Here is a 19430-nt window from a genome sequence, read left to right on the forward strand (position 1 = left end):
TACTCTGGCAAGCTCTGCCAAGCCACAGCAGAACAAACAGGAGTCCATCTCTTATCAACTTATAGAGTAAATCCTTTGTATTAATGAATGCTCTCTCTCTCACACTCTCTGAGCTGCATAATGGGACTAGGGGATTAATGCCACAATGCAATACCAATAAATCCATCTAGGTCTTCACTAATGTAGCCGCTTCATCCCCAGCAGCACAATAATACAATGATCTGCCCTGAAATGTCATATTCATAAGCCTTTAATAACTGATCTAAAAAGTTCATCACATTATAATCCTAAGAGCACGTACTATTATCTAAAACATATTAACTGCAGTATATGCATTTGAAGTTAAAGAGCTGTACAGTGAACAAATGACCATTGGATTCAAACAGCTGAATCTAATGTGCATGACAAAATGGACAACGCTAAGCATACAGTTGAAGTCGGAAGTTTACATACACCTTAGCCAAATACATTTAAACTCAGTTTTTCACAATTCCTGACATTTACTCCTAGTAAAAATTCCTTGTCTTAGGTCAGTTAGGATCACCACTTTATTTTAAGAATGTGAAATGTCAGAATAATAGTAGACTGATTTATTTCAGCTTTTATTTCTTTCATCACATTCCCAGTGGGTCAGAAGTTTACTTACACTCAATTAGTATTTGGTAGCATTGCCTTTAAATTGTTTAACTTGGGTCAAACGTTTCAGGTAGCCTTCCACAAGCTTCCCACAATAAGTTGGGTGAATTTTGGCCCATTCCTCTTGACAAAGCTGGTGTAACTGAGTCGGGTTTGTAAGCCTCCTTACTCGCACACGCTTTTTCAGTTCTGCCCACAAATGTTCTATAGGATGGAGGTCAGGGCTTTGTGATGGCCACTTCAATAACTTGACTTTGTTGTCCTTAAGCCATTTTGCCACAACTTTGGAAGTATGCTTGGGGTCATTGTCCATTTGGAAGACCCATTTGCGACCAAGCTTTAACTTCCTAACTGATGTCTTGAGATGTTGCTTCAATATATCCACATAATTTTCCTCCCTCATGATTCCATCTTTTTGCGAAGTGCACCAGTCGCTGCTGCAGCAAAGCACCCCCACAACATGATGCTGCCATCCCCGTGCTTCACAGTTGGGATGTTGTTCTTCGGCTTGGAAGCCTCCCCCTTTTTCCTCCAAACATAACGATGGTCATTATGGCCAAACAGTTCTATTTTTGTTTCATCAGACCAGAGGACATTTCTCCAAAAAGTATGATCTTTGTCCCCATGTTGTAACGGGGTGAGTGACTGGTTGCCGGGAAGTCAGGCGCAGGAGAGCAGAGATGGGTGATAACAGGAGAACTTTAATATACACCCTGGCCCAAAGGCACAGGCGAGGCAGCACAAAGCACAACCACGGTAACATGAACCGGATTAAACAAAACAAACAAACCTAAGTTTGAAACAAAACTAGCACAAGCCAGCCTGTAGCGTAACACCCTACACAAAGAACAATTTCACACACAGACATGGGGGAAACAGAGGGTAATATACATTTAGTCTGATGAGGGAATGTTAACCAGGTGTGCGGGAAAACAAGACAAAACAAATCGAAAATGAAAGGTGGAGCGGCGATGACCGGTGACGTCAACCGCCGAACGCCACCCGAACAAGGAGAGGGACCAACTTCGGCAGAAGTCGTGACACATGTGCAGTTGCAAACCGTAGTCTAGCTTGTTTTATGGCGGTTTTGGAGCAGTGGCTTCTTCCTTGCTCAGCGGCCTTTCAGATTAGGTCGATATAGGACTCGTTTTACTGTGGATATAGATACTTTTGTACCTGTTTCCTCCAGCATCTTCACATGGTCCTTTGCTGTTGTTCTGGGATTGATTTGCACTTTTCTTACCAAAGTACGTTCATCTCTAAGAGACAGAACGCATCTCTTTCCTGAGCGGTGTGACGGCTGCGTGGGCCCATGGTGTTTATACTTGCGTACTATTGTTTGTACAGACGTGGTACCTTCAGGCGTTTGGAAATGATGTCAAGCAAAGAGACACTGGGTTTGAAGGTCGGCCTTGAAATACATCCACAGGTACACCTACAATTGACTCAAACAATGTAAATTAGCCTGTCAGAAGCTTCTAAAGCCATGACATAATTTTCTGGAATTTTCCAAGCTGTTTAAAAGGCAGCATAGTGTATGTAAACTTCTGACCCACTGGAATTGTGATACAGTGAATTGTAAGTAAAATAATTTGTCTGTAAACAATTGTTGGAAAAATGACTTGTGACATGCACAAAGTAGATGTCCTAACCGACTTGCCAAAACTATAGTTTAACAAGAAATTTGTGGAGTGGTTGAGAAACGAGTTTTAATGACTCCAACCGAAGTGTATGTAAACTTCCGACTTCAACTGTAAGTTTCATGCAAAGTGAACATTGCATGTTTTAGTTCCACAGTGATATTTTTACCAGTTTGCTCGGAACTATAAACATGAATAAAGGGAATCACTTCCCCTGCCTGCCCTGAAAACTGCAGTGAGCACATTTCATTTGCAATGGCCTTCCAAGATTTCCCATTTAATTTAAAATAATTTATGAACAAATGCTGCTGACAGGATATATTGTACACTTTGAATGGGCAACCCAAGAATGAATTCTAGACCAGGAACTTGTCTTGGGTTGCCTGAGCTTTCACTGGTAATAAGAGGGAAATCAGCCAGTGTTGGGATGCACTGCATTTAATCAGTGGACTTGAAGGGCTGGTTGTTTTGAGTCGTAGTTGCAAGGCCAAGAGTTAATTTGAATAGACACGCACAGGGCATGCTAATGGCTATGCCTGCTTCATTACCTAAGTCTGCTCTTGCAGTGCTGAAGGAATATAATTTAATAGATCTCTCTCTCACACTGTATTTCTTACTCACTCTCACTCTACAAAAGTAACCATTTTTTAATTTGGTGTTGGTGCATTACAGAAATGGTGTAACGCACTAACCAAAAGCAATACAAATTTGATTCCCAGATTCAAACTGTGGGCTGGCTATCATTGTGGTGTGAATAATCCCCTGCACAGTTCATTTACCCAGTCATGACTGGACTCTGATATGTACAAATTAGAGTTTCTCTTGGTGAAGTGCTGAAGATAACAGGTTGATTCATAGCCTTTCAAAGGAGGTCACAGCTTCCTGTGCTTTTCTGACAGGAATTTGGGATCCCTCTAGTCTGGCTGTCGGAAAGCCAAGCATCCTGGTTGGAATGCAAAATGAGCTATGGATGCAGAGCAAAGCATGTCCTCACAACTCCTAATCCTACACTCACCATTTCAGGATTCTGTCTATTTTGTTGATAAGCATGGAAAAGCACCTTTTTGAGAAATAAGTCCCCAAATCCCTACCTGTGAAATAATTCTCATTCTACCTCCCTAAGCAGAGAACAATTTACAAAAAGTAAAAATAGCTTGCCTGCAGAATGCCAAGGTGTCTTTGTGCATTAAATGCCAAGAGAAGGAGCACTGAAATGTCACAATCAGAGCCAATGTTTATATCATTATACTTTTCCAATTAAATAAAAACCATTGCAGTTACAACATTTACTGCACTGGTCATTTGAAACACACATGACAACAGAAAAGGGCAACAAATACACTACATGGCCAAAAGTATGTGGACAACTGCTCGTTAAACATCTCATTTGAATATTAATATGGAGTTGGTTCCCCTTTTGTTGCTCTAACAACCTCCATTCTTTCTGAGAAGGCTTTCCACTAGATGTGGGAACATTGCTGCGGGGACTTGCTTCCATTCTGCCACTAGAGCATTCGTGAGGTCAGACACTGATGTTCAGCGATTAGGCCTGTCTTACAGTCGGTGTTCCAATTCATCCCAAAGGTGTTCGATGGGGTTGAGGTCAGGGCTCTGTGCAGGTCAGTCAAGTTCTTCCACACCGATCTCAACAAGCCATTTCTGTATGGGCCTCGCTTTGTGTAAGGGGGCATTGTCACCCTGAAAGGTGAAAGTGCCTTCCCCAAACGATTGCCACAAAGTTGGAATCACATAATCGTATAGAATGTCATTGTGTGCTGTAGCGTTAAGATTTCCCTTCACTGGAACTAAGGGGCCTAGTCAGAACCATGAAAAACAGCCCCAGACCATTATACCTCCTCCACCAAACTTTACAGTTGGCACTATGCATTGAGGCAGGTAGCGTTTTCCTGGCATCCGCCAAACCCAGATTCGTCCGTTGGACTGCCAGATGGTGAAGCGTGATTCATCACTCCAGAAAACGTATTTCTACTGATCCAGAGTCCAATGGCGGCCAGCTTTACACCACTCCAGCCGACGCTTGGCATTGCGCATGGTGATCTTAGGCTTGTGTGCGGCAGTTTGGAACTCGGTAGTGAGTGTTGCAACCAAGGACAGACGATTTTTACACGCTACGTGCTTCAGCATTCACGTTCTGTGAACTTGTGTGGCCTACCTAGACGTTTCCACTTCACAACAACAGCACTTACAGTTGACCGGGGCAGCTCTAGCAGGGCAGACATTTTACGAACTGACTTGTTGGAAAAGTGGCACCCTATGACAGTGCCACGTTGAAGTCACTGAGCTCTTCAGTAAGGCCATTCTACTGCCAATGTTTGTCAATGGAGATTGCATGGCTGTGTGCTCGATTTTATACACCTGTCAGCAATGGGTTTGGCTACAAAAGCTGAATCCACTCATTTGAAGGGGTGTCCACATAGTTTTGTATATATATATAGTGTATATTCCAATTGATTCATGAACATCTGGATTACAATAGTTTGCTCCAAAAACAGGATGCTGACAGTAACCGAGCAGGAAAATTGGAAGAGGTGGAAATTCACTAAGAAGAAAACAAGGAGACATGAAGGTTAAATGCATCCTCTTCCCTCCATCCACCCTGTTTCTAATTATTGAGCAAGAGCGTGAGAGAGCAGTGCTCCTGATTGCAGCTGCTTGGTGCTGCACCAACAACCAAATCATTAATAATACTGAAAGTGACCAAATTTACAAGCACCTCATCTGTGTTTCTGTGGAGACACTGGCTTCCACTGTTGAACACAGATTCAAAGTTCAACATGTCCATTTGACAGACCCTCTCCCTTTCCATTCCTACATCATGTCACAAGTCAGTCAGCGGACAGTGTAATGGCATATTGTCAGTGTAAATGTGTATGAATTGCTCTGTGAGTCACATCATCATGACATTTGTATGGAGACAAGATAATTAATTAAAGCTATAGTTTAATGACACCAAGTGTCTGATATACATTGAGTGTACAAAACATTAGGAACACCCTCCTAATATTGAGTTGCACCTCATTTCGTCCTCAGAACAGCCTCAGTTTTGTGGCATAAAGTAATTGTCACTGCAGGAGAGAGGGAGGGGTTAGGAGACAGGCAGGAAACTCTGCCATGAAGATACAGTATGCCACAGGGAAAACAGAAGTTCAAAGAAGAAGCAATGCACACTGTAAATGTATTGTAAATACAATGTACTGTTTCTTTGTGGTGCAAGGACATACAGTACCAATCTACACACAATACCCCATAATGACAAAGCAAAAACTTTTAAAAACATTTTTGCTGTTGAACATATTTGTGTTGAAGCACCTTTGGCAGCAATTACAGCATCAAGTCTTCTTGGGTGTGATGCTACAAGCTTGGCTCATCTATATTTGCGGAGTTTCTCCCATTCTTCTCCACGGATCCTCTCAAGCTCTGTCAGGTTGGAAGGGGAGCGTTAGTGCACAGCAATTTTCAGTTCTCTCCAGAGATGTTCGATCAGGTTCAAGTCCGGGCTCTGGCTGGGCCATTCAAGGACATTCAGAGACTTGTCCTGAAGCCACTCCTGTGTTGTCTTGGCTGTGTGCTTAGCGTCGTTGTCCTGTTGGAAGGTGAACCTTCGCCCCAATCTGAGGTCTTTAGCGCTCTGGAGCAGGTTTTCATCAAGGATCTCTCTGTACTTTGCTCCGTTCATCTTTCGATTCTGACTAGTCTCCCAGTCCCTGAAAAATGGTCCCAGGTTTCCTCCAGAAGTGATGCTTTGCATTCAGGTCACAGAGTTCGATCTTGGTTTCATCAGACCAGAGAATCTTGTTTTTTGTGGTCAGAGTACTTTTGGTGCCTTTTGGCAAACTCCAAAGCGGGCTGTCAAGTGCCTTTTACTGAGGCGTGATTTCCATCTGGCCACTCTACCATAAAGGCCTGTTTTGTGGAGTGCTACTGAGATGGTTGTCCTTCTGGAAGGCTCTCCCATCTCCACAGATTAACACTAGAGCTCTGTCAGAGTGACCATTGGGTTCTTGGCCACATCCCTGAACAAGGCCCTTCTCCCCCGATTGCTCAGTTTGGCCGGGCAGCCAGCTCTAGGAAGAGTTTTGGTGGTTCCCAACTTCTTACATTTAAGAATAATGGAGGCCACTTTGTTCTTGGGGACCTTCAATGCTGCAGACATTTTTTGGTAACTTTCCCCAGATCTGTCCCTCGACACAATCCTGTCTTGGAGCTCTATGGACAGTTCCTTCAACCTCATGGCTTGGTTGTTGCTCTGACATGCACTGTCAACTATGGGACCATATATAGACAGGTGTGAGTCTTTCCATATCAAGTGCAATCAATTGAATGTACCACATGTGGACTCCAATCAAGTCGTAGAAACATCTCAAGGTTGATCAATGGAAACAGGATGCACCTGAGCTCTAATTCAAATCTCATAGCAAAGGGTCTGATTAGTTATGTAATAAGGTATTTCTGTTTTTAATACATTGCAAAAATGTCAAAAAACTTGTTTCGCTTTGTCATTCTGGGGTATTATGTGTAGATTGATGAGGATATTTTTTTATTTAATACATTTTAGAATACGTCTGTAACGTAACAAAATGTGGAAAAAGTCAAGGGGTCTGAATACTTCCGAAGGCACTGTACAAAAAGCCTTTAGCAAACAAGAATATATTGGATCACAAAAAAGAAGCTGTGCTCAAATACTACGTTATTAAATATAGAGGAATATCTACAATAGACTACTGCAAGAGTATCACTGATAGTGATATTCAATATGTTCACGAAATGTTGTTTGCAGGGAACAAAAGTTACCCAGTTCGGCAAAATTTCAAGACTGTTATGAGAAGTACTGCTATAATGACGCAAATGTGTTAATTTGGTGAAAGGAAAATAAAATCGATGAAACAGTTCTGTAGCTTTGATGATTCATAATGCAATCCATACTCAAGGCTGAACTTCAGTGGGATTCATTCACAGGAGGCTGCTGAAAGGAGGATGGCTCATAATAATGGCTGGAATGGAATGGTATCAAACATATGGAAACCATGTTTTTGACGTGTTAAATAACATACCATTGATTCCGTTCCAGCCATTACTATGAGCCCGTCCTCACCAATTAAGGTGCCACCAGCCTCCTGTGGCATTAATTTAGTAACATTAGTGAAAGAACTTGTCAGCTGCAGAATTTCCTCTGCCTGCACAACTCCTGCTTGCTCTGTGAAATGTTTTCCTCCTCCCTGGGTGGACCGGAGGAATCTATCTTGTCAAGCCTTATCCATCCTGCATGAATATGGAATCAATTGGATACACCCTCCTCTGAATTCATACCTAGATACCGAGTGGATGATTCTCATGATTATATTCCTGCTCAGTACTCAATACATACAGACACAGACATCATTACCACCCCTGCGAGACTGATTCCCCACCCGTCTACATCTCCCTCTCAAAAGAGATGTCGGTTTCCCCAAAGTTGAGTCATTTCACTGTTCTTTAGGATTATAAACCACAGATTATTTGGGAACGTATTGTCTTCAGGTGTTGTGAACATTCCAAGCTTATTCTCCACACCCCTGATTTCTTATTCTACAGATTAGGCTCAGAGGAAAAATATTCTCCCTCAAAGGAAGAAGAGGACCCAACAGATACAAACAGACTAAGTATGTGTGGCCAATCAGCTTTCTGCCTTGCTTGTGCCTGGTGTCCCTCGGGGCAAGTTGATCCAGGCGCAGTAAAGTCCTCCCTCTCCCCCGCCGCCTGTAATGCCTGCATGATGAGAGCCAGGGCGCTGGCAGCTGCAGCAGTCACACTCCCCCCACAGCACCCCACCCCCAACCACCCTCCGGCTACTGCACACACAGTCTGCTGAAGCTCTTTAGAGCCACCTACTGCATTCCTGGCTGTACAGCAGCGTTAATACTGATCCTCTGCTCTGTAGGTTGTACTGAGAATGATGTGTAAAAGGGAAAAACAACATGAGAGATTGCAGTCGTAGGTGTTGATGGCAGATGGGATGATTCTAATTAGACTGAAGCTAAACATAGTATATTGACTAATTTTAGACACAGTCATAAACCAAAAACAGTGTTACTTTCCTCACTCATTTGAAACCATTGAGTCCACTTCAGTGAATTTTGGGTACAAGGGCAATTCTTACCGTGTCTAAAAGGCTTGCTGATAAAGGGACACTCAATGAAAGTATTACCAGTTTCCCACAACAACACCTAAACCTAATCAGCCAGAACAGCACTCTTTGTACAGCACTCTAAATCCAATTAAGGTTGTTTGGACAGATATCTGAATTGAAAAAATGTTTTTACTATATACACAAACATAGTTGGTAATCAGCCAAACAAGATAGTTTTGCCAATGGAAAGCTGCGCTCTTCTTCACAGCAGCACAGTATGCAATCATCCCTCCCTAATAACATGTGTTAGTGTAGTTCCCACTGTGCAAACTGATTGTATCAATCATAAAAACAGTTGGTGGAAAATTGAACAAGTCAGAGGCAGGGCCAGGATAGTAAGAGATACAGGACATGGACATTAACTCCAGGGCCAGTTCTAAGATTATGCCTTGGTGGGCAGTCACAAATGTTTTGGCTGTTCAAAGCTTGCTTACTGCAATTTTAAATGTTTAACATAACTTTGGCATAATCCATTGGGTGGGCAACATGACATTTTGGGTGGGCAATGCCTAACCCTGATCAATTCTAAAGAGGAGAGCTACAGAGAAAACTCAAGAAAAATATCTAAAGTTGAATGAGTTTAATGTATGCATATGAAGCTGGGGGAATCTCTAGCCTGGCAACATCTGTGCCCAGTGGGATGGCTCCCTAATACTGTGCATTTTGAGTACAAGCTTGAGTGCTGCCATGGAACTGCTCTTATAGTATGGTGTGATGACCCTCCCACTGTCTGACGAATTCGAATTCTTTGTCCTGGCTCGTTTTCCTTAATAGGATGTCGGTGGGAAGAGCCAGGAGGGTCGTCAGCAAAATAAGACACACCTGGGCCCAGGTGTGTCCAGGGGATGAATGCACCTTTCCCCCATACATTAAAGACACTCCACACAGACACTGTTTTTGGTTGTGGCATTTTGGTACTTCTTTGTGTTTAGTTTATTTTGGCACCTCTCAACACCCCTCATTATCACCATCTATGCACACATCCACTCACTTACACTACTGACTACATACTCCATTACTTGTATATAGTTTACTTTATTTAATATGTTTGTTATTTCTTTATCTCCGCGTTGTCTTCCTCTTTGTTACGGGCTACGAGCCGGTTCGTAACAATGGTGACATCCTCCTTAGTGGATAAAAGGTTAAATACAAACAGTAGCATAATAAAATAAATGCTCTCCAGTGAATCAAATCATCCATCTGAAGACATACCACGGTGAAGATTCCTAAGATGGCTGCAGACAGTACTGATCCATTCTCCATGCTCACTCATTAATATTAGGACGGCTGTCCACTGTGATTATTGCACACTGCACACATAAATTAGCAAAGAGGCCTCTCTTTGTGTGTTGCCATGAATATGAAATGCTGTTCACACAAAGTAGTCAATCACGCCACTGCATTGGTAAATTATGCAATTAATCCTTGAATGGGTCCCCGATAACCAGTCAAATGAAAGTCCTTGCATGAAATGTTGTTTGCCCTCTAAGTCTCGTCTGGGAACATTTACGAAGGAATTAATTTCTTTAATTTACTAAAGGGATAGTTCTTATTTACATAAAGCGCATTCGGAAAGTATTCCAGCCCCTTGACTTTTTCCATATTTTGTAACGTTTTGCCTTCGAAAATTAAATCGTTTTTCCCCCTCATCAATCTACACACAATACCCCATAATCACAAAGCAATCATCATTTTTAATATCAACAAAACAAAAAAATGTTGTTAAATGTGTGTGTGTATATATATAAAAATGAAATATTACATTTACATAACTATTCAGACCCTTTACTCAGTACTTTGCTAAAGCACCTTTGGCAGTGATTACAGACTCGAGTCTTCTTGGGTATGACGCTACAAGGCTTGGCACACCTACATTTGGGGAGTTTCTCCCATTCTTCTCCGCAGATCCTCTCAAGCTGTCAGGTCGGATGGGGAGCGTCGCTGCAGTCATTTTCAGTTCTCTCCAGAGATGTTCGATTGGGTTCAAGTCCGGGCCTTGTCTGGGCCACTCAAGGACATTTGGAGATTTGTTCCGAAGCCATTCCTACGTTGTCTTGGCTGTGTGCTTAGGGTCTTTGTCCTGTTGGAAGGTGAACCTTCGCCCCAGTCTGAGGTCCTGAGCACTCTGGAGAAGGTTTTCATCAAGGATCTCTCTGTACTTTGCGCTGTTCATCTTTCCCTCGACCCTGACTACTCTCCCATTCCCTGCCACTGAAAAACATCCCCACAGCATGATGATGCCACCACCATGCTTCACCGGAGGGATGGTATTGGCCAGGTGATGAGCAGTGCCTGGTTTCCTCCAGACGTGACATTTGGCATTTAGGCCAAAGAGTTCAATCTTGGTTTCATCAGACCAGAGAATCTTGTTTCTCATGGTCTGAGAGTCCTTTTGGTAAACTCAAAGTGGTCTGCCATGTGCCTTTTACTAAGGAGTGTCTTCCGTCTGGCCACTCTACCATAAAGGCCTGATTGGTGGAGGGGTGCAAGGACCAAGGCCCTTCTACCCCGATAGCTCAGTTTGGCCGGGCAGCCAGCTCTAGGTAGAGTCTTGGTGGTTCCAAACTTCTTACATTTAATGATGGGCACTGTATTCTTGGGGACCTTCAATGCTGCAGACACTTTTGGGTACCCTTCCCCAGATCTGTGCCTCGACACAATCCTGTCTCAGAGCTCTACAGACAATTCCTTTGACCTCATGGCTTGGTTTATGCTTTGAAATGCACTGTCAACTGTGGGACCTTATATAGACAGGTATGTGCCTTTCCAAATCATGTCCAATCAATTGAATTTACCACAGGTGGACTCCAATCAAGTTGTAAAAACATCTCAAGGATGATCAATGGAAACAGGATGCACCTGAGCTCAATTTTGAGTCTCATAGCAAAGGGTCTGAATAATTATGTAAACTAGGTATTTATATTTTTAATACATTTTTAAAAATGTCTAAAAACCTGTTTTCGCTTTGTCATTGTGGGGTATTGTGTGTAGATTGAGGAAAAAAATGGTACTCCTTATTTTAATCAATTTTAGAATAAGGCTGTAACGTAACAAAATGTGGAAAATGGTAAGGGGTCTGATATCTTTCCGAATGCACTGCATGCAAATATAATTTCCTGTCTGTCACTTTAGAGTACTTATCTGAATTCTTCCAGATGGGCTTTTAGTCCCAGCCAGAGGTATGTGTAAATGTGCAAATATCTGTATCATTTCATCAGCCTTCCAGGCCCAAACATCATCAACAGAGAGATGGCATAAATTCAACAGCTTGGCAAATGTTCATGTCATGTGAGAACATGGTACTAAAAAGGCAGATTTATTTTTTTAAAGCTCATTGTTGATACAATCCTCCCTTTTGATATAGCCAGTACTGTAACATGATATTGAGATCACATCGCTATACAAAATGGAGGCCATCCTAAAATCACCATCATGCTGGAATGTCCATATTTGACCAGGCTACACCAACAGCCTCCAAGCACAAGGCACAATGACTCAATGATCAACACATAAAAGTAGCTTATATGTGCTTCCATCACCATTCTTCTGATTCCAACACAGGCTCAGTGGTAGACTGAGAAGATCAATAGACTGAAGCTAGACAGATCTACTTCCAAACTTCAGAGGAGATGGAGCTATTCTCAGCAGGTGCTGCTTCATGTTGTTCTCAGCACTAACACAAAACTGCTCTATTATCACTGTTTTCTCTAACACTGAGAAATGGTTTCAACTCTTATTCGATTTGATTCATTTTGTGTTATGCATTCAGCAATGGCTTCAATGTTCGCTAATTTGAAAGGAAGTAACAATAACATCTCACATGGATAGAAACTCAAGACATTTACCTGCCTTACACCCCATAGTTTTAGTTTACATCTGAAAACTATAGGCTATATAGGAAAGTATTGGATTATTCAAGGTTATTAGGACGAGTCAAAAATTCACTGAAGTACCTTTCTTTTGCCTTCAAAAGGAATGACACAAAATAAAAAAAATAAAAAATTGCAAATGGTTTATACCACCAGCCAGGTCCTCAGCAGTTTTCCAGCAGGTTGTCATTCATATACAGTCACATCTGTTAGTTTCCAGTAGCCTACATTTGGCAATGGTAATTAACTGACACATTTTTAAACCTGTATGTGCTCCATAACTCATCCACCAAATCAGCCTGGATTCTGTTCACATCAACCCAAAGAATTGATACATCCCCTCACACATGGTGTATCATTACGATACTTCTGAAGTTTATTGTGAGCAAAGAAAAATGTGTATGTGCATCGTAATTGAATTAACATAATATCCACAGATAATATCCACAAGTGTAAGACATCATATACGGCAAATAATAAATAAAACAGGTAGCTAGGTATACAGTGAAGGCAGTAGGTAAGTATATGTTAATAAAATAAAAAAAATGGAGTGAGTCAACTGGTTGTCCACTGAGCGAGGCCCGCCTCCATTGAGTGTTTAGTTAGTAGCCTAGTTGTGGTTCACTTCCACCAGAAGGTCTTTGTTATTCCCACCAGGTGTCCATCCTCCGTACCCTCACCCTTTGCTTGTAATGGTACTCCTTCAGGTGTTTCTTCAGGGTGTTGGGGATGGGCAGCACGTTGATGCCGTCGTAGGTGGTGCGGCTGCTGATCACCGCCCTGCACACGTGCTGCAGGCTGAAGGGCAGGGTGCGGTGGATGGGGTTGGACAGCAGAGGCTCGAAGAACATGCAGGAGTTGGGGTCCTTGTAGTGCTCCAACAGCCCTGTGACGGTGGGCGCGTGGAACACACTTGGGTCGTGCACGTCGAAGCTGAAGTTGTGGTTCCACTGCTCGATGCGGGCGTGCAGTGAGCGGCCATAGCGGCGGAAGCTGACAGAGAAGAGGTAGTCTTCCTGGGCTGAGTCGCGGAGGAGGAAGGTGCCCTCTGGCTTGCCCTCCAGCAGAGTCTCGGCCTCATAGCGGTCCATCACACCCCAGTAGCAGGGTAGGTTAGTGATCTGCAGCAGGTCAGGCACCAGACAGTGAATGTAGTCGATCTGGGTGTGGATGCGATAGCCGTCCTGAGTAGGGGGACCCTCAGCCTGGGGGACGGCAGCTCTGGTTGGCTGGAGGCTGGCTGTGACCTCAGGGTCATCCACAAGGTCAGGGACAGAAGCAGCCTCACAGACAGGGACCAAGGCAGATGCTGAGGCAGAAGAGGAGGCGGCCACAGCCACCACCTCATCCAGAGTGTCCAGACAGCTCTGCAGCAGGAGCTGGTGCTGCTGTTGCCTCTGGAGAAGCAGCTGCTGTTGCTGGTGAATGGTAGCCCTGTCATCCCCTGCAAGCTCATTCATACCATGGGCCAGTTTGGGCCCCAGCTTGTACAGAGGGTTGATCTGGGCTGTCACCTCAAACGTGTGGATCTCTGCGTTGGGAGGTGGCTCTACGCCTTGCTCGATGCTGATGCGCCTGCGCTCTCGCAACCGGTCATCCACATCCTCCACCACGGCGGCCATGTTTGAGGCAGAGGCACTAGTGCTGACCACCAAGGTGTCCACTATAGGTGGTGTGGAGATGGGGGCTGTGTGCTGCTTGATGAGGTACCACTTCTGAGCCAGCTCGGTGCCTGCAGCGAAGGGACAGTCGTCCAGCATGAGTTCACTAAGGTGGATCTTGCGCCGCGAGGAGGCAGCCCCTGCAGCAGCTGCAGCTTGTGGCATAAAGACCTGCTGAGTGGAACTGGACGATGATGGCGATGGAGTGTTGGTCTTTATGGGGAAACACTGCCCCATGGCATCCTGGATCTTTTGGCGGAGTGTGCGACTGCCACCTGCCCCCCTGCCCTCAGCCTCACTGGCTGGTGGCTCAGGTGTCCCCTGTGCCAGCCTGGCTGTCCCCCTGTCCTGGCTGAGTGAAGTGACCCCCTCCAGGCCCTGCCATCTCCTGCCCTCCTTCAGGGGAGAGGAGGAGCAGCGGTCTCTGGGCTCCAGACCAGTCAGCAGGTCCCCATACTGAAACCCATCGCTGACAGGCCGTTCCGCAGCTTGCTGCTCACGGGATGTCTGGCCTTTTTTCTTTCCTCTTCCACCAGCATCTCTTCTCTCCTCAGACCGGCTCTGTCTCACCTTGGGACGGGCGCCCCGCTCCCTGTCTTTCCCACGATCGCCTGACTCCTTCGGTTGAGACATGTCAGGTTAATTACGGGCTGGAATAATGGTAGTTGCAGTCGGGTCGGCTGCAGGGAAAATGTGACTGGTGATTTGTGGCTGCAGTCAGTTCTCAGATGCAAGCCCTCCCATTCAGAATCTTTCCAAAGGCTGTCAATAACATGTCCCATGCATCACTATCAGTCACTTGGGGCTACAAGATAAACAAAAAATAGTTTCTCTTAGCTGCAGCAATTAGGAGCAAACAATTATATACACATTAAAAAAGACTACGGCCAATAAGCAAGATTGTTTATTAATAAAATTATTAAACAATGTAAATCTTTTTATAAGATTTTTTTTGTTGCTGCACCCTGACAGCAAAGACAGTTGGTACAGTCAATAAACTACAGTCATTGTCAATAACCCATCTTGTAGATCAGGGGTTCTCAAAGTGGGGTCCAGCAGGGGATCCACAGCCAGATCTCAAAATAAAAAAATGGATTCTAATGGTGCAGCCATTTTATTGGTCAACAAAAGACAGATTGTATCTTGTTGTCAAACTGACTGGGGCCAGCAAATCTCCTTGTGAAATTGACTGGGGTCCATCAAAAGGTAAGTGTCAAACTCAGCCCCAGTCAATTTTACAAGAGATTTGCTGACTCCAGTAAATTTAATAAGAGATGGTCCGTCTTTTGTTGACTAATAAGAAGGCTGCACCATAAGAATGCTATTTTGTGTGGCCAATAAAAAAATACAGTTTAAAACTATCATTCCACTAGTACTGTAGATATACATATAGCTCCTTTAATCTATAATTCATGTTCTTAACTCTAGGCAACATGGGCATGGGAGGTTCGCAGGGATATTGGTATCCACAGTAGTCCACCATTCATACATTGTTCAACTCAACACTTCTTGGTATTACCCTTAAAATGTTTTACAACATAAATGCACTGTACTTCAAGCTTTGTAACTGCCACGAGACTGTGTAGAATTGCAGGATTTGAGGTATAAAGCTGCAACAACAAAAAGGCTCTCTGCCTCATGATTTCTTTTGTAGAATTGCAGAAAATTCTCGAAACTGGGAAAAAATATAATAATCAAAAATGTGCAAAAACATTTCCTTCCTAGGGGCCGAGACTTGGTTCGTCCGGCCATGCACTGCCAACGTCATAGTAAAACTCCTTGTATCCTATACTTTCTCACTCAAATTGTGTTCTGATTATGAGAGGGTTCCTGATGAATTTGCAGTGGTGTAAAGTACTTTAGTAGTTTTAAAGTATTTTTACTTAAGTCGTTTTTGGGGGTATCTGTACTTTACTATTTGTATTCGACAACTTTAACTTCACTACATTCCTAAAAAAAAAAAGTATACTTTTTACATTTTCGCTGACACCCAAAAAATACTCGTTACATTTTGAATGCTTAGCAGGACAACGAAATGGTCCTTAAAGATTAAATCCCTCGTCATCCCTACTGCCTCTGAAATGGCACTCACTAAATACACATGCTTAATTTGTAAATGTCTGACTGTTGGTGTTCCCCCCCTGGCTAGCCGGGGTAAAAAAAAATACAAAATAAGAAAACGGTGGTCTGGTTTGCTTATTTTTTTTTTTTTAAATGCAATTATTTATACTTTTCCTTCTGATACTTGAGTATATTTGAGAAATTACACTTTTGATACTTAAGTATATTTAAAACCAAATACTTTTAGACTTATACTCAAGTAGTATTTTACTGGGTGACTTTCACTTGAGTCATTTTCTATTAAGGTAATCTTTACTTTTACTCAAGTATGACAATTAGGTAATTCAGTGGTGGAAAAAGTACCTATCACAAAAGGGGTCCCGGGCTCCAGAGTTTGAGAACCCCTATAGCAGATAACGGACTTTCTCTCTTCCTTGATAACGGAGATATACGCGTTCTTTTATAGCTTGATGCGATTGAAGCGGTGCCCCTGGCTAGCCAGTTAACGTTAGCTGGCTAAACGGCTTTGTAGCATTAGCCTAGCATTTATCTGAAACATATCAGGCATCCCTCTTTTCTTTAGCAAGACGCGTTAGTTTACTCTAACCTCAGAAAAAAAACAATATCCAACATTTGTTTCATAACACAAACACTTTGAGGATGTCACAAAGACCAACTAAAATGAGGTAAAACTAACAAAATAGTTCATGATAACGGAAACAAGTTTGCTTGTTGAGCTAACGGAGAAGGCAAAATCCAGAAAAAAAAGGTTGTCACTCACAAATATTCGACAAGAATGTTCGTGAAGTCTCTCCTTATTTGCCAGTATTGTTATACTGTAATGCAAATGTGTTATCATTTTTGATCAGATCAATTTACTTACCTTAAAAAAACAGTATTCTTTGCTGCTCTCCAAAAGATAGCTGGTAAGTAATGTTAAAACTAGGAAACGGAAAAGTTCACAACCCGGAAGTACAAATCCTTTTCAAAATAAAAGCCCACATAGTAACTTAATATAATCCATAAAACAGCACATTTCAAATCAAAAGTATTTAAAATGGATGAATGCACAGGCAGTTGATATGTTGTAGCATGTACATTTTGACTGAGTGAGTCTCCTGATGTTGACTAGCTAGGCATGTAGTGTACTGCAATGGAATGTACTGACGGCATCATCACATTCCAAACGTCATACACACTTGTAACCCATACTCAGGTATAATAAATAAATTACCTATGATACAGCTGTATGTAACTGTTGCAAAGTGTCTTAAATAATATATTCAAAACTTTGAATAAAAGGAAACACTGATGATACCACAAACATGAGTCACGTAGCAAAAAAAGGTAACTCTTTTATTTGGACTGTCCATCTGATCAATACTGTAGTTCAGATCATTCAAACAATGTGTGACAGTAAAAAAGTAGCGTGTGTAAGCATGGGATGCAAACTGTTCATTCATAAAACATTAGAAAAATGTTTGGGGAGTCATTAAAATTAAATATAAATTGTACAAGACAGAGACGCAAAAAAAAGCCTACAACGTACTGCTTATTTATTATGCCAGGCAGGGACATTGACCACATCTGACAGGCCACTTGGGAAAAGGGGTCTCATGTATGACAGGCTGGCTATGTACCTCATAATTCTGCTTGGCATGTGAAAATAAAGCAAGACCCACGAAGTGCATTTTCTAACCAATTTCACGCTTCACTGAAATGTAAACACGGGGGTAAACATATTCCTTGGCCCGTTGTTAGTGTTGGGCTAGACTTGCACATATAGTATTATGACTCAGATTGGCCATTTTATCCCCCTCTGCATCCTAAACCACTGGCATGTGCAAACTCAATTTAGCCTCGCCTAAAGAACTAAGACTTTTCTACAACGGGACTGTCTACCCCTTACGTGGAGGAATTACTTCAGGTGCCATTGTATGTATTGAGACAGGGATAGGAAATGACAACCTGAGCCATATTACATGAGCCATATTACATGGCATGCTAGTATCAATTATCAGTTTAATAGCTTAGATTGAGATCATTGGTTGCCTATCCAAACCTGAAATTCGTGAACATTTTTTTTAACCATTCTACTCTTTGTGGGAATTAATCTAATGTATTCATAAAGTAATATCTATCCAAGAGCCAGCTCAGAGGAAAACCATGACTAGGACACTACACAGGCTCAATAGCCAAATCAGAGAGAGGAAGCTGTCGCTGTGCATTTCAGGTGACATCAACTGTTAATCAGCCTGCGGCATCTGACAGTTCAAACCCACAAGGCCAGGCAATATCAGTCTTCACTTGCCACTCAAAAACTTTAGGAGCGCAGAGCAAAGGGTACACAACATACCCTCATACAGGTCTCACTCACTATCTAGTCTAGTGAGAATCATGATTACAGCGAGTAGATAAGCAGCTGAACTGAGGGGGTAGAAGGCATCTGTCATTCTCTACACAGCCCTCTCATGTGGTAAAAGGCTTAGCTACATGCTTTAGGCCTTACATACTGAGGAGACAGCATATTTACGAGCACTGAAGTGCCAACAGTCTTATTTTCAGACCCATCATTACACATCACAGAACATGAAATGGGCACTCCCAGAGGGAGGTAAACAATGCTATTAGGAGGTATCAACATTGAACTCCAGTCCCATCATCTCTGCTCTCTGGAGGATTTGTAGAGATTAAGCACTACCTTGACTGTGCCACACTGCACTCTCTCAATATCTACAACAATCGTTCAATTAGTGTGGGTGAAAACATGCAATTCAAGAAAAAACAGAAGTTCTTAAAATGAAGGGAGTAGTAAAAAAAATAAAAATATGAAAAAGTCATGCTGGTAAATAACCATGTTTACTAAACAAATAGACCAGCTATGGCTCTGCAGAAATAAAATGCGAATGGATATCCCTGCCTCGTGATGCAACCAAAGTTGATCCAAACGTTAAGACCATATACATACATGCACCTCCGCTCTGCCACATTCAAAGACAGGTTGTATAAGAGTTTCTGATTCAACACTGATACCACAAAATAAGTGTTAGGGTTTTACAACTGGAACACAAAAAGAGACCCAAACAGGACATTTCAAGCACCTTAAAACATAAGCCAGAATAGATTCCCACCCTGCGCTTTCTTACAGCTGCACTGGGGTTGGACAGCCTTTCTGTTTAGATTAAGCCACTGCAGAGCCGTACGTGAGATATGGCTAAGAAAACGTACCCCAATCCAAGGATGAGAAATGCGTTGTAATCCAAATTGTCCCATTATCCCAACTGCTACACCGAAAATATTGAACGACTGCCGGTTTTCCGGAAAACTGCGCTTTTCATCCTCCTGGTAGGTAGCAGAAGCCACAGCAGCCATTTTG

General features: G+C 42.7%; 1 protein-coding gene across 1 annotated transcript; it reads right to left on the reverse strand.

Annotated features, from left to right (window-relative positions):
- Window positions 1–9474: 9474 nt before the first annotated feature.
- Window positions 9475–19223, reverse strand: LOC129831970 (suppressor of cytokine signaling 5-like). The gene is made up of 2 exons (XM_055895655.1): window positions 16938–19223; window positions 9475–14798 (listed from the first exon to the last, which is right to left on the reverse strand). Exon 2 carries the CDS (start codon window positions 14624–14626, stop codon window positions 12977–12979), a length of 1650 nt encoding a protein of 549 aa, XP_055751630.1. The 5' UTR covers window positions 14627–14798; window positions 16938–19223; the 3' UTR covers window positions 9475–12976.
- Between the last annotated feature and the right edge of the window lie 207 nt (window positions 19224–19430).

Source organism: Salvelinus fontinalis, chromosome 33, assembly GCF_029448725.1.
Source record: "Salvelinus fontinalis isolate EN_2023a chromosome 33, ASM2944872v1, whole genome shotgun sequence".
Classification (NCBI taxonomy): Eukaryota; Metazoa; Chordata; class Actinopteri; order Salmoniformes; family Salmonidae; genus Salvelinus; species Salvelinus fontinalis.

Coding starts and splice junctions, on each gene's coding strand:
- LOC129831970 (XM_055895655.1), bottom strand. CDS start 14,626: ATGTCTCAACCGAAGGAGTCAGGCGATCGTGGGAAAGACAGGGAGCGG.